General features: G+C 46.1%; 1 protein-coding gene across 5 annotated transcripts in view; it reads right to left on the bottom strand.

Moving 5' to 3' along the window:
• Positions 1 to 1,658: 1,658 nt before the first annotated feature.
• Positions 1,659 to 13,187, bottom strand: part of LOC104126807 (AMP deaminase 1) — a 39,830-nt gene continuing 28,301 nt past the window's right edge. Inside the window, exons 19-29 of one of the 5 annotated variants that reach the window (XM_035894886.1) lie at positions 10,708 to 10,804; positions 9,910 to 9,954; positions 8,373 to 8,560; positions 6,099 to 6,208; positions 5,534 to 5,603; positions 5,109 to 5,186; positions 4,178 to 4,318; positions 3,662 to 3,810; positions 3,089 to 3,112; positions 2,709 to 2,750; positions 1,659 to 1,708 (exon numbers count right to left, since the gene is read on the bottom strand). In XM_035894886.1, the coding sequence (XP_035750779.1) occupies positions 3,094 to 3,112; positions 3,662 to 3,810; positions 4,178 to 4,318; positions 5,109 to 5,186; positions 5,534 to 5,603; positions 6,099 to 6,208; positions 8,373 to 8,560; positions 9,910 to 9,954; positions 10,708 to 10,804 (897 nt within the window). In that variant the 3' untranslated portion in view covers positions 1,659 to 1,708; positions 2,709 to 2,750; positions 3,089 to 3,093. Of the gene's footprint in view, positions 1,709 to 2,708; positions 2,751 to 3,088; positions 3,113 to 3,661; positions 3,811 to 3,922; positions 4,055 to 4,177; positions 4,319 to 5,108; positions 5,187 to 5,533; positions 5,604 to 6,098; positions 6,209 to 8,372; positions 8,561 to 9,909; positions 9,955 to 10,707; positions 10,805 to 11,123; positions 11,908 to 13,187 lie in introns of those variants that run through there. The other 4 variants (XM_035894887.1, XM_035894888.1, XM_035894889.1 and 1 more) reach the window with 4 other exon arrangements.

Raw genomic sequence — 13,187 nt, 5'->3', positions numbered from 1 at the left:
GAAAGCAAGGGTGTCCCCTTACCAAGACTGCGGAGGATTTTGTTCATTCCAGTTGGCTCCATCTCTGGAATACTCTCCAAATACTCCAAGGCACGGACCTCAAAAAGGCCTAAAGAGAAAAAAAAAAAAAAAAAAAAAAAAATCAACAGAAAGCAAGGGTGTCCCCTTACCAAGACTGCGGAGGATTTTGTTCATTCCAGTTGGCTCCATCTCTGGAATACTCTCCAAATACTCCAAGGCACGGACCTCAAAAAGGCCTAAAGAGAAAAAAAAAATTAAAATTACTCACTGCGATGAGCTATTCTATCTGTTAGCATATGGGATCTTATTAACAAGGAGGTTACAAAAAGGAAATCATGCATGTAATGTGAGCTGCAGGATCATGCCCAGAAAGGAGAGAGATGCAAAAATTCTTTGCTTTGTAAGATGAATTTTGTTGAGTAATTAGAAGGGCACAGAGCTATTACATAGGCCAAAATGCCAACAGGATAACTTGCCAGGACAAAAGGCTTCTTAAGAGTCAAAGTCACATGCCATTATATTTTGAAAGCGAGTTTGTAAAACAAGAAAGATCAAACCTCACCTTTGACCACATTCTTATTTAGCTCTCGATCCTGTATGAACCCTGCAAACATCTGCGTTTCCATGAAGAAGTGCAAGAAATGACGCACATTGCGTGACACGTGAGATTTACGGAACAGTTCCCGCTGAAACACCCGCTCCCCTTTTTCTGTGACATCCATGTGCAGGGAGTAGTGTCCGACAATCTCCACAAAGAACTGCACAAAAGCTTCAGAGACCAGGGCATTAAGAGGCGCATCACCTGTGAAGAGGACAACAGAGGAGGAATTTCCCTCTACATTCATCAATTTGGTCATTCCTCTTCTGCAAGACGAGCAGCAGTTTGCAGGCTGGCTGCCCCAGATGAGTGTTTGGTATCAAAGACGCCACAGCTCCAATACCAAGATTTCTCTTCCACGTCAACTTTCTGCTGCAGCTGAGACAAGTTCCATTCTGAAGCTTTTCCGTTAGCTAAAGCATTCATCGTTTCTTTTCCCTGTCAAACTTCTAGTGTCTAATGAGCTGTAAGCTCATAACAGTCTAATTCTCTTAAAGAATTAGGGAAATTACACAACACAAACCCACTGGAAAACTAACTTTGTTCCTTCTGAAGGACATGGAATTACAGAATTTGCTGATGCCATTCTCTTAAGCTACTTGATGCTTTTCAAAATTCTCGCACTTATTTATCTGATTATGTATAAACTTTGAAAATTACCCTCTAAAGCACAGACACTTGCTGCATTCTCTGTTTAAGAAAAACATTCTCTGCCCCTTAAGAACAATCAAAGAAAACTCAAAGCATGGGAAATGATGCACTTGGCCCCAGGAAGACTAGAGCTCTGCACACACTGACTGTGAAACGAGGAACGAAGCTAAGACACCAAGCTTCCACAAGAAAGATGTCCTCGGTAAGATCACAGGAAAGCAGCTTTCTAAAATGTCACCTCCTAAGGTTTATTTCCATTCCCTCATTTTTATGTCAACCACATGGAAGCTGTAGAGATTTGCTAACGTGAAAACACCTTTCCACAGACGCACCTTGTGTGTCACTCTGCTCGTGTGACAAGATTTCATGTCGTTCTTCCAAGATTTGTACAAGTGCAGCCTGGAGTTTATGAGGCAGGATCTCATCTTCATCTGATACCTAAAGAGACAAATGGCCATGAAAGCATTGTTGTGTGCAGCAGCATCAGCAGAACCTTCTCGCTGCGAACAGATGGGAAATACTCGTAACATGCCTACAGCAGCTAGAGGGAGGTTACTCTGTGATATGGTGCATCTTGGTGGAGACATTTGTCTTGTAGCCACAGAAATGAAAAACGTTTGCTCAGCACCCTCTGACTACGTACTATTAGTCACACACACAACTGGCCAACACAGAACAACATGCACTATATCCACAACACAGACTCAGGCTGATTGTACCGGTGATAAAACACAAAAGAACAACAAAGCCCGCTGAGAAAATATGACAAGTCTCAACATTATGGTTAAAACCCCTGATCCTTTAATACCTTTCTCCAGATGCAGGCTGCAATGCAAAACAGAACAGTAAGGCAAGGAAAAGGAGCTGCAAATACCCTCCTGAATGAGTAATGCTCCAGTATGTTCATAGCTACTTGTCTGGTGACAGAGGAGCACATTAGGTAAAGTTCAGCAGAGAACCACAAGTGAACTCTGCTAATTTGTCTCCTAGAGCATCACTCCTGGGGAAAAAAAAAAAAAAAACCAAACAAAAAACCAACCAAACCCAACAAACACACCCCAGCTAGATGAGAGAGGAGAAAGCCCTGTAGAGAACAAGTACACAGGAAAGACAGCCAGAGAGCAGCAAATATCTTAGCGGTCCACTTCACATAATGAACCAACTAAGTGGCTGTTTCTCAGTTCAGCTCAGATAAGCAGCACCTTTGGCTTCGCAGAGCTCTGTACCTCATGCAACCTCCATCTTGCAACATGGATTTGCAAGTCTGTTCCCTTCTCTATTGATCAAAAAGGAAGGCGAGGTATTTCTTCAGCCACCGGAGCCTACATATAGGCTGGCTTATACACTAGCTGATGCCGATTTCTTGTTGTCATTTTCTTTGACTGACGCCTTTTCCTGGCATACAACCATGAGTGACTGGTACTGTTATTTCACTCACCTCTTGCAAGAACTTGTCAGCACAAAGATCAACAATCAGAACCTGGGGAAAGATGTACAAAAGACACTGACTCTTATAACCAGGTATGTTGCTGGACAGAAAAAAACCCTTTTTTTAAATTATTTTCAAATGTCCCCAGTGGCAGGGGATGCCACAAGTGCAACCCAAGCGTTGCATAACTGCAGCCTCTCCATAAGAACAGTGAATACTATTTATCTTTGATAACGATGGAGTGCCCTGGCATGTATCTGGCAAGTTCACCAACTGTCTCAGAAAAGTTTAAGTGTTTATACTATGACAGAATCCACAGAGATGATTCCAGAGAGTTCAGCCTCATACCACTGACACTGTCCCGCCACTGTGCTTCACCCAATTCTCACCTCTTCTACGGGCAGGTCCTGGAGCTGTGGTAACGAGCAGGAGAGAATGCCAATTAAGAATGGGGTCGGAGAGCACACAATATCGATCATAGAAGTTGGTAGGACGGGTATGTAGGTGTGTTGCCAAGTGAAGGGATAAAGCGTTGCCACTGCGGCGTGGCCACATTTAGACAGCGTGCTATAAAGGTAAGAGAAGCAGAGTGGATTGTCAACGTCTCGTTCAGAACTCAGCTACAGACACAGGTTAGAAATGCTCGGGGAACGTGTAATTCGTGTACATTGTTTACGCATCAGCAGGAGCCCCATGCAGCCATTTTTAAAGTCAGTTATGGGGAGCTAACAATAGCATCAACCCAGGCTAAAGAGGCAAAGGAAACATTCCCTTATCTCCTCTTGGGTAAAGAGCACACTCCAAATTCTAAGCATGCACGTGTTGTGGGGAAAGTCTGCATAAAGCTTTTAAATGTAACTATTTACAAGAAGTCAGGCAAGCTTGCACATGAAACAGGCCCAAAGGCAGAAGAAAAAACAGTATCCCTCCAAAAGAACGAGTCATTCAGACTCATTTTTTACCTTAAGTTGTCAGCAACAAAGATCACCCTCCTTTCCAGCAGGAGAGAGGCGAAGACCCGAATTGTGTGAGAGACACTTAGACAATTAAACAGACATTCAAAGTCAACATGTTCGAGTCGAGAATCCAACGGACGGCGGAGTTCCATCACCTGAGAGGCAAGCAGAGATGCAGAGCACTGGAGGAGGAAGCCAGAGGGCAGTCGGGCCGGACGAGGGGCAGCCTGGCTGGAGCGCAGAACTTGTGGCTCCTCACAAGTGGAACCCCACGGCCTGGGCAGTTGGCATAGGGCATGGCAGAGGGCTCCCAAGCAGCTCTTCCTTAAAAAGCAGGGAATCACTTCTACTGTAGATGATTCAACAGGAAGCCAGTTTCTGCGACAGCCTCCCTTTGGACTTTAAGACATTATCTTCCGACTAAGTATTTACAGGCGGCATCACTCTAGAGCACAGCTGCAAAGTGCCACTATGCCCCAGAGACATCATCGACACAGGAAAGCCCGTCCTGATTTCTGTTACCTCATTTCCTGCTCCTGGCAGGAAACTCCTCACAGTAATCGTGCGTCCAGGAGCAGGGAAGGGCGCCTCCATTACACTACGCATAAATGGGTGTACCAGGGCTGGGGACATCTCTCGCCTCTTCTCCACTTCATCTAAAATCTGCAAGAAAATACATCAGATATCGGTTCAATGCCAGGGGAGATGGGAGCCTCTGTTAGAGTATCCCATGCCACAACTACATGTGAAGGCTGCAACGCAGTCATAGCCCTCTCCCCCTTTGCTTGGGATCCCTGTGAAAGCTCCTCTCAAATGTCTGAACAATCAAATGGGAATAGATACATGTGAGCACAGCTCTCCATTCTCAAATCCAGTCTCCTGCCACTGTGAAGAAATGCCTTGTATGTGGCAATCAAATTCTCACAACTAGTTAGAGCAGGAAGAGCAACACCCCATAGTCCTCCCCAAGAAAAAATTTTCTGAAACTCTATTCTAGAAACTGTGCACTAGCAATGAGAAATCGGCTTTCACCATAAGCTTGCCCCTGTATTCTTCTGCAATAGCTGCCCTTCACCTGCAGTAGCTTTCCCCAGTCTTTACCTCTTTATCTACTCTCCTCATGGTGCTAGGAGAAACAAGCCAGGATCTCCTCGCCACCCCCACCCCTCCCGAAGAGGATGAAGGGGCACCATCAGTAATATCAGGTATTAGAAGCCACTTCCTGACGATAATTTGCTGAAGGAATACTCATCTGTGTGTCAGCTGACAAATCTCAGCACTAGTATCATTTTATTTGCCCTGTCAAAGCAAAGGCAGCAAGGAGGCACCACTCTCCTGGGATGAGTTATAATCGCTAAGCAATTCCAGACTGGAGAGAGCATCCAGCTACTGGAGCTTGCAGGCTGTCAGACACTTAAGTCCGATAAGAAGTTACAGGCTTTCCCCACTTCACCTTGGAGAAGAGGTTGAAGCAGCCCAGGCGGCTAACGATGCAGTATACCTCTGGAAGGCGCTTCCCTTTCCCCTCCGGCTGAAAGGCAACAGGAACAGTTATGCTGAGAACAGGGATGCAATGAAGAACCTAGCACCTGCACCGTAGCTGATTTGCAGAACTCCTTCTGTTGTAGTTCCCTCTATGCTTCTGACTTCAAAGATCCTTGAGGAACGACCAGTTCCAGGAGCTGTCTTTCACGCCCAGAGCCCATTTCAGTCTATGCTGGGCATCATCACACTCCTTCCCCTAGGCACGCAAAGGGCTCAGCAGCAGCACAGGCGCTACATAACCCACATGGGAAATTACTGCTGATTCACGTCCTGCACTTGACTGTCCATTTATCAATGCAAACTTTACACTCCACCCGATACACAGATGCTTACCAGGAGCTTCTTGCAGTACCCAAACCAGCGTCCGCCATCCTCACCCGTCAACACAAAAGAAAATGTTTCACTGGGGAACCAAAGAACAGTCAGGGTTAAATTCACCATGCACGTCAGAGAAGAGACTGACAGAGAAAGCACACATACTACAAGCCATTCTCTTTCTGGTCTTGCTGAAGACCCCCTGCTGTGGTTAGCAAACTACTTCAGCCCCATTCAGCGTAAAAACCTGCAGCCCATGGACTCTCACTGAGCTACTACAGCTCTCTTCCTTCTCAGCTGCTTCTCCATCGCTTCTCCAAGGAGCAACAGAAGCACTTGCCAGCCCCGGGAGCTGGCCCTGAACAGATGTTACAAATGCCCTTCCCACAGGAAAGATGGCGATCGGGCAGAAGCAGCACTTCTGAGTTTGCCTACGTGTTTCATCTTCCCCTATCACAGGGGACTCAGCCTTATCCATTTTTCCTTGCTCCGGCCGCAGTTCCTGTGGTCCAGGAAACTGGCACATACCTAAGCTTTCAGCATTGCCTGTTCCAGGCATGAGTATTCAAAACCAAGTCTTTACCTTTTAAGGTCTGATGCAGGAAACCAGTCTTTGGGATCTGGAAAGCAGAATCTGGGAATGACCTTTAGCCTCTCCTCAGTATCCTTTGACTGTCTGAAGGGATGTTCAGGCTGGAGGGGTAACACATGCATTTGAAGTCACACTGAAGTGCGGTGCACAGCTGCAGCATTTAAAACAACAGGAGGTGGTATCTTCCTGACAACTCCAAATGCTGAACCATCAGGTAGCTAATGCACAAGTACAGGAGAACATTCTGACTGTAACAGACTCCCAGCTCCCTCTTGCACCTTTCCTGCCAACTGGACATTTGTAAAATTACCCAGCTGGTCTTGGTAAGAACTGAGTAATGATTTATAAGCATGGCCAAGTTTATTGGGGGATGAAGCTAGAACCTACCCTCCAAATGAGGGCTGTGTCAGCTTGCTTCAGGTCTGTTCCTAGGAGGTTTGAAGACAGTAAGAGGCAGCTTGTGATCTGCAGATCACTCACCACTCAATTACAAAAACAGTGTTTCTGAATTGCACGTTCCAGTTGCCATGTGTGGGCTCAAGGCAAATCCCTCAAAGACTACAGGACAACTTTCCATGCTCAAAACTGCCCAGAAGGGGCAAAAGGAAAGTTTTCAAATAAGAAAGATCCCATTTAAGTAGGAAATACCCCTGAAAAAAGCAAAGTTTATTGCGTAAAGCTGATTTTAGACACTGCACTCTCAGTCAGGGCATCTAAGCTATTCCAGCGTCCCAAGCTGTGACAGCACGAAGGAACAGTTAGGAAAACAGTACAGCATTTTCACAGAGTAACAGTTGTACAAAAGCTTTGATGTCCTCGGGCATGCAGCCCAAAGAAGAGGGTGACAAACAGATTACTTGGAAGCAAGGCTATTTTTAGAAGGGAGACAAATCTGTAATCAGAACACCTCTATAATTACTGGGCAACATTTCCTGCAAAATCCCAACATGACAGAACTGTCCTGTACAAAGTCACCAAAACACTTGACTTCGAGCAGAGGGTAAATAAACAAATTATTTGGTTTATTAGGGCATTTATAAAAGCCAGTGAAGAGCCACATGGTACAGTTGGGTCTGACTGTCTGCTAGGGCAGCAGGAATAGAACAACGCACTCAGGAATAGAACAACGCACTGCCCTTGCGGATTGAGAGGTTGCATCAGGGAAAAGCTAAATCTGGTTACATTCCTTTCTTCCTCCTAACACCCTAAAGTCGGCACTTTTAGCAGATATTGTTTATGTATATTCAGTTTTACCCACTAAATTAAGACCTTGCACTCTTTCTGGCTGTAGGCCCTTATTCATTTTGTGAATCCAAAACATTTACACATTTAAGACACTAGAGTTATTTGTACATAAATCCCTTATGCAGCTGGACACTATGGGTCCTGCTGGAGTCCCGCATAACTCCCTTCATGAATCTGACATCTCCTTCTCCATTTGGATGACATGCAGATTCCTTCATAATCTCTGGTTTATTCCTGACAGCACAGCTAGAGTTACTAGTTTTGTTCTGGTTTTCAGTGGAAGGCATCAGGTACAAGTGACAGTGACAACTGAATATTCATTTCCATCTGGAACCACAGAAGCAAGCACCAAGGCTCCACCCGCTCAGCTTCACAGTAACTACCGGGTACGCCGAGTCATAACTCAGCGTCACACACGAACCTTGTCGTCCATTTGGGCTGAACAGACAGAAAGCAAGCTTATTTCAAATGGCTTGTTCGAGCTACAGCACTTGAACTTCCACAGTTCTCTTCTGCTTTTTGGGGACTAGTACACATGGCTTTGCCATTTTTATTGTTTTTTTTTCCCAGAACAGTATAAATAAGCATAAAAGCCCTGGGATTCTAGTTCCTGTGCACCATCAGCCAAGTTGCTTCACTCCTTGCTTATAAATCACAGACTACCATGCCAGTTTTGGGAACAGAGCACTGCACTCCCTTTCCCCTCCTGCCTCAGCAGTCTATCACGATACAGTATGGCTTTATGAAATTTCCAGGCAATGAGAATTAGAGTAGGAGCCTTCCTAGTTCCAAAAATAAATAAAAAAAAGACAGTAAACTCATTATGAAAAAAGATATTCAACAACTGCCCAATGCCATATATGAGGTCTGCAAGAGAGCAAGGCACTTCACACGCCAAGCCTGTATCCTAACCAGTGGGACAGCTTTACTCGTATGGAGTTTGGGAGGGGATACGCACCGCAAGAGGAAATAAACAGCTGGCGAGTGCGTTTTGTGGGCAGGTTTCCCTGCAGCTCCTACCTTGCTGGGAAACTGCTGTATGATCTGTGGTGTGTACGTCATCTCAGATGCCTTCTTGTGCAGCGACACCACCACAAACAGCTCAAATAGCCGCTGCTCCTGAAGCTCTATCAAATCCCTCTCCAGGGTCTGGTAGCGTGAGTTCCTCTTGGAGGCTGACTGTACCTGCAGCTGGCACCTCTGCCGACCTGAAGAAAGGAACAAACCACAAACCAGCCTGTGGCTATCACTGCCACACTCCTCGAGGTCACTCAAGAGGACTTTAGAAGGGGAAGAAGAGACGGGTGCGTTTGCCCGACATCACCGCTGCGCTCCACAGAACTTGGACTCCTGGGTCAGCGGCCCCAGCACAGAGCTGCTCCAGACAGGGGAGCACTGGCCTTGCAGCAGCTCTGCAAATCCTTCCTGACCGACAGCTACCATTCTCCTGCTGTCCTGGCATTTCTCCCACACAGCTTGGAGCAGCACGTCATGGTAACGATGAGGGAAGCCCAGCTCCACCAGTTCAGTAATTGCCAGGCCTCAGGCAGCTACTCTGGTAAAGCAGCATGGGCATTCACAGAATCGTCACAGAATGATTCTGGTAAAGCAGCACGGGCATTCAAGTGAGGCGGAGCCAGTTTCCTGGCCAAGAAACCTCCAGGCTGGGACATCTTGACAGGCAGTACAGACACAGGCACAGCACTCTGATGTAAGAAAATTCCTGCAGCCCAGGCATCTGACACATTCTGGACACTTTGGAAACAACTCTTAAATCAGACAGTGACTCAGTCGCTGTATTTCTGCAGAGACCCTTCACTCTCCATTACTCTCCTTAACATAAAAAAGTGGAACTTCACTACTTGCTCCAAGTCAAGGCCTTCTGTGTGCTTCCCTCCAAGTAAATGAAATGTCTAAAATAATCCCATCGGTCCTTCTCTCTAGATACTTGCTTAGAGGCATGACAGAGTCACTCATCAGGGCTGCTGGCCAACCATCACCATTTTGCATTCAAACCTTACCAGCATAGAAACTAAGACCTCTTGGGTCCTTCCCAGACCAGCTAAAATCAAGTAGGTATTTCAAGTCTGTAGTTTGGGCCTATGATCAAACTCAGGACTGTGGAACCAGAGAAATAACCAAATGATTTCTCCCCAGAGGAAAGGGCATTTCACAACATTACACATATAAAACAGAACCAATGGATGGAAGTAGGGGGAAAATAACCTCAAGTGTTAGCAGCAAAGGTGATCCAGGGACAATCTCCTGCAAGACATATTTTAGTTAATTGTGACTCTACCAACCCAAAAATGAATCTACTTCTAGCAACTGGCAGATTAATGGCATTAAACCTCAAGGGCTCAGAAGAAGCAGTAGAAACAGAGGTTGATTTGTCACAGCAACAGCTCCCAGCCTTGGCCACGCTGCCTCGCAGATGATCCCTTTCTCTGTCTTGCCAGAAGCCACAACTAGTCATTGTGTTCATCCCATTAGAGCCTTAGACAAATATGTAGTGCTATGGGGGCAGGACCAGCCCCAGCCCCTGTGATTCACTCACTTTTTGGCTGATTTTCCGTATCGCTTTCATTCCCACTGGTTTCACCTGAAACACACACAGTTTTCACTTATTAGCCATGCAGAAGGAAGATGGGCAACACCCAACATTGGGAAAGAGAGAGAACTTCAGACTCATCAGACCAACGTCACTCAGGGCTGCCCACCTATCCCGCTCAAACCATCAGCAAAGAACAGCCAGTACTGGCAAATGTGCTACAACCCTAAATTTCAAAAAGCAGAGTTAATATCAAGTCACTGTTTCCTGTAAACCACCTGTAGGTCAGCTGAACACAGGCAAAGAACAGAAACCAGGCAGCTATTTGATGCTGCTATAGAAGTTAACAGAGTTGCTGAACAGAACATACTATAAATAAAGACCATGTCATGGCTACAAAATCAGAAGAACACAAGTATATAACATTAGGGGCATAAAAGCGATGACTGGAGTAGCCAGAGGCAGTTCTCGTGCCAAGTGGTTTTGTGGGGAATTTTTGGGTTTGTTCTGCTTTTTTGAAAAAGCTCTTTTAACCAGGAGCCCAGCTCTTCAGGCTCAGATCATAGGGGAATCTTCCATTTGTGACAGTGTTAAACTTGGCTTAGGCACGTGTTCCGAATCCTAGCAGTGCTGAAAGCTCAACAATGCCAGCTGCAGGACAAGGGGTTTAGCACCGTTGAGTCAGCCCAGCATGAACTGCAGGAGGTGGCAGTACCTGGCCTGCTATCAGTCCCCAAGGATGTACAGGAACCACGCTGCTCAAGAGGTTTATAGCAAAGAGAACGGTGCTGGAGACCTCTATACCTTTCACTGGCGGCGCTTCTCTCCCAGCAGGACTAGGCAACTTCACCCTCTTCTTTCCACGCTTAGAATCAAAGATCTCCTGTATTTTTAGTACCAGCTGAAATCCAAAGCAGAAGCAGAGGTTAATGTGGGGGCCCAGAAAAAAAGGGTCCAGGTGCCAACAGGACTACAGCCCAACAGCTATCATCTAGCACCACAACAGTTGGGAAATGCTCCCCAAGTCCCGCCAGGGATCCTGGTGCAGACACTGCTTGCTAGAGCACTTTTAGCACAGCTCCCTGGATAATGAAGGAGCACAGAATTTCTGCTACAGGAGATAGATTACTGTCAGTACCACCCAAAGCTGACACCAAACTGTACGAGCATTCTGGAAGTTATCACATTTTGCTTACCAAACAGATAGCAGAAGTGGCAAGTTGTCTGGCCTCAGATCTCCATTTCCTATTAGAGAGGCCAACTGCAAAGGCACTTGCAAGAAGATCTTATAAACCCTTCACCACAAAGGACTCTGAACTTCGCGTGCTCTCAAGCACCCCAGTTCTTCCCAAACCCAGAAAAAGCAGAGCTCTCTCAGTGTAGCTTGGGGTTTGTTTTCTGTTTATTTGCTTTGGTTTTTAAGTTTACTGCTGCAGTTGGATATCAGACAGCTAGAGTAAGTTCTCCAAAGCACCATGTCAGCACAGAACAAGGCTGCTCTAAGCACAGTCCTTGCCCCAGGGTGGTTTGCTAAAATGAAAAGATTATGTACTTTCATTCTGCACAGGTGAGGACAGACAGTTGGGCAGAATAATGGGTCTGTACTGCAGGGACACCACAGACCTGGCCCACTGGAAGAAAAAATTTGGAAAAAAACGTAGCCCAGTGAAGACTAAGCTACAGGCATGAAAGAAGGGTCAGCATTTAGACACTCCAAGTTGGCGCCGTTAACTTTCCTTCCACCGGTCACAACAGCCTTCAAACCAAAGTCCTAATGCCTTCTGTTACTCCTGTCACAGGCCTCTCCGGAATCCCCCCTCAGCTGCCAGGGACAACGCTGCGGGTGGCTCCCCGGTGCTGCACGTCAAAGACGGATCAGTTCATTGTGAAGAAGGATTTACACTAAATGCAGTGAGCAGGTCGAGTCCATTCTTGTCCAAGAACTCATTAAATGCTCCCACTGAATGTAGGAGGGTGGGGCCCAGCCATTTGTCACCATAAATACTGCATAAAAAGGAAGATATTCAGCAAGAGAACCTGTTTTTCAGCTTAAGCCTTTATGCCCAGCTCATTAAACTAGGCTTAGGCTCTTCTTTTCAGATCTATTTCTCTCCATTTTCAGCGTTAGCCATTCCTCCTAGCACGATGAGGCCACAAGGAAGAAAACAGCCCACAGCAGGAAGCAGCGCTTTTCCTCCAAAATCTGCCTTCTTTCCCCTCTACCACCCGTCCTTACCTAGAGGATTTCCATTTCTATTCTGATTTTTGTGCAGCTGAGTCACCAGTGAAAGATTGGGTGTGTTTAAGACAGCTATGCATTTCTTAAGCAATAAGTATGTTGTTTTCTTTTTAGACTCCAGTCCTTTTCTCAATCTCTCAAGCTATCTTGGATCAATTCCTTGTGAGCAAAAAGAGTAAAGTGTGCTTCCTGCATGGAAATTGTTACCAGATTTTTGGAATAGGTTTGCTTTTGGAGAATGTTTTAGTTTCCCCCTCCAAATGAAAGATAGTCTCCATCACAGCATTTTTATAATCTTGCCACCTCCTTCCTGATTTTCCAGGCCTACAGTTTGTTTAAGAACACACACAGAAGTTTCTTGTTACTCTAAAGTACTTAACGTTTGAAAAGTATTTTGCAGCTGTCCAACTCTACCTCAGAGTCTCGTGCAATTTGAGCAAACACACCCAATTTTCACAAGAAATAAAGATCTGCCGAAGTTAAATTATTTTACCATGGCATAAGTAAGCTGTTGCCACTGCCACAACTGGAACTTGAGTCCTACGCACAAAGTGCCCCTGCAGTGGCAGCTGCAGCTGCCCTAGAGCACACGCCGCGTTTTGTCACCGACGGACATGAGCTGGTAATCAATACCAGTATCTAGAAAGATTCCCAATGCATCAAATGAGAATTATAACAGAGCCCTCTATTGCGAAGATGGATTAAAAGTCCTTCTCACTACTCTGGCCTCAGAAGCACATCTGCCCTTGCACCCAGGCAGGAGGGAGCGGCCAGAGGCAGCAGAGGGGAGAACTGTACGAAGGCTTTGCAAAATCCGCTTATCCCTAAAAGCTGCTCTTCGCCTTTAGACTACGAAACAGCTCCAAGGGTACGTTCCTGATGGCAAGTCAAGACCTCCAAGCCAACATGGCAAGTAACCAAGGGCCCACCACAGCAGCCCCACACTGTCAGCCATCTAACAACTCAGTGCCTGCAGCGAGAACGAAAGGGTCAGTCTGAGAAGCCACCCGGAGCAAGGAACACATGCACACAATTGTACAGAGCT

The sequence above is a fragment of the Egretta garzetta genome, unplaced genomic scaffold, assembly GCF_000687185.1.
Source record: "Egretta garzetta isolate BGI_Z169 unplaced genomic scaffold, ASM68718v1 scaffold245, whole genome shotgun sequence".
In the NCBI taxonomy this organism is placed as follows: Eukaryota; Metazoa; Chordata; class Aves; order Pelecaniformes; family Ardeidae; genus Egretta; species Egretta garzetta.
The sequence above is the reverse complement of the archived record's forward strand: the minus strand, read 5'-3'. Positions and strand labels throughout refer to the sequence as shown.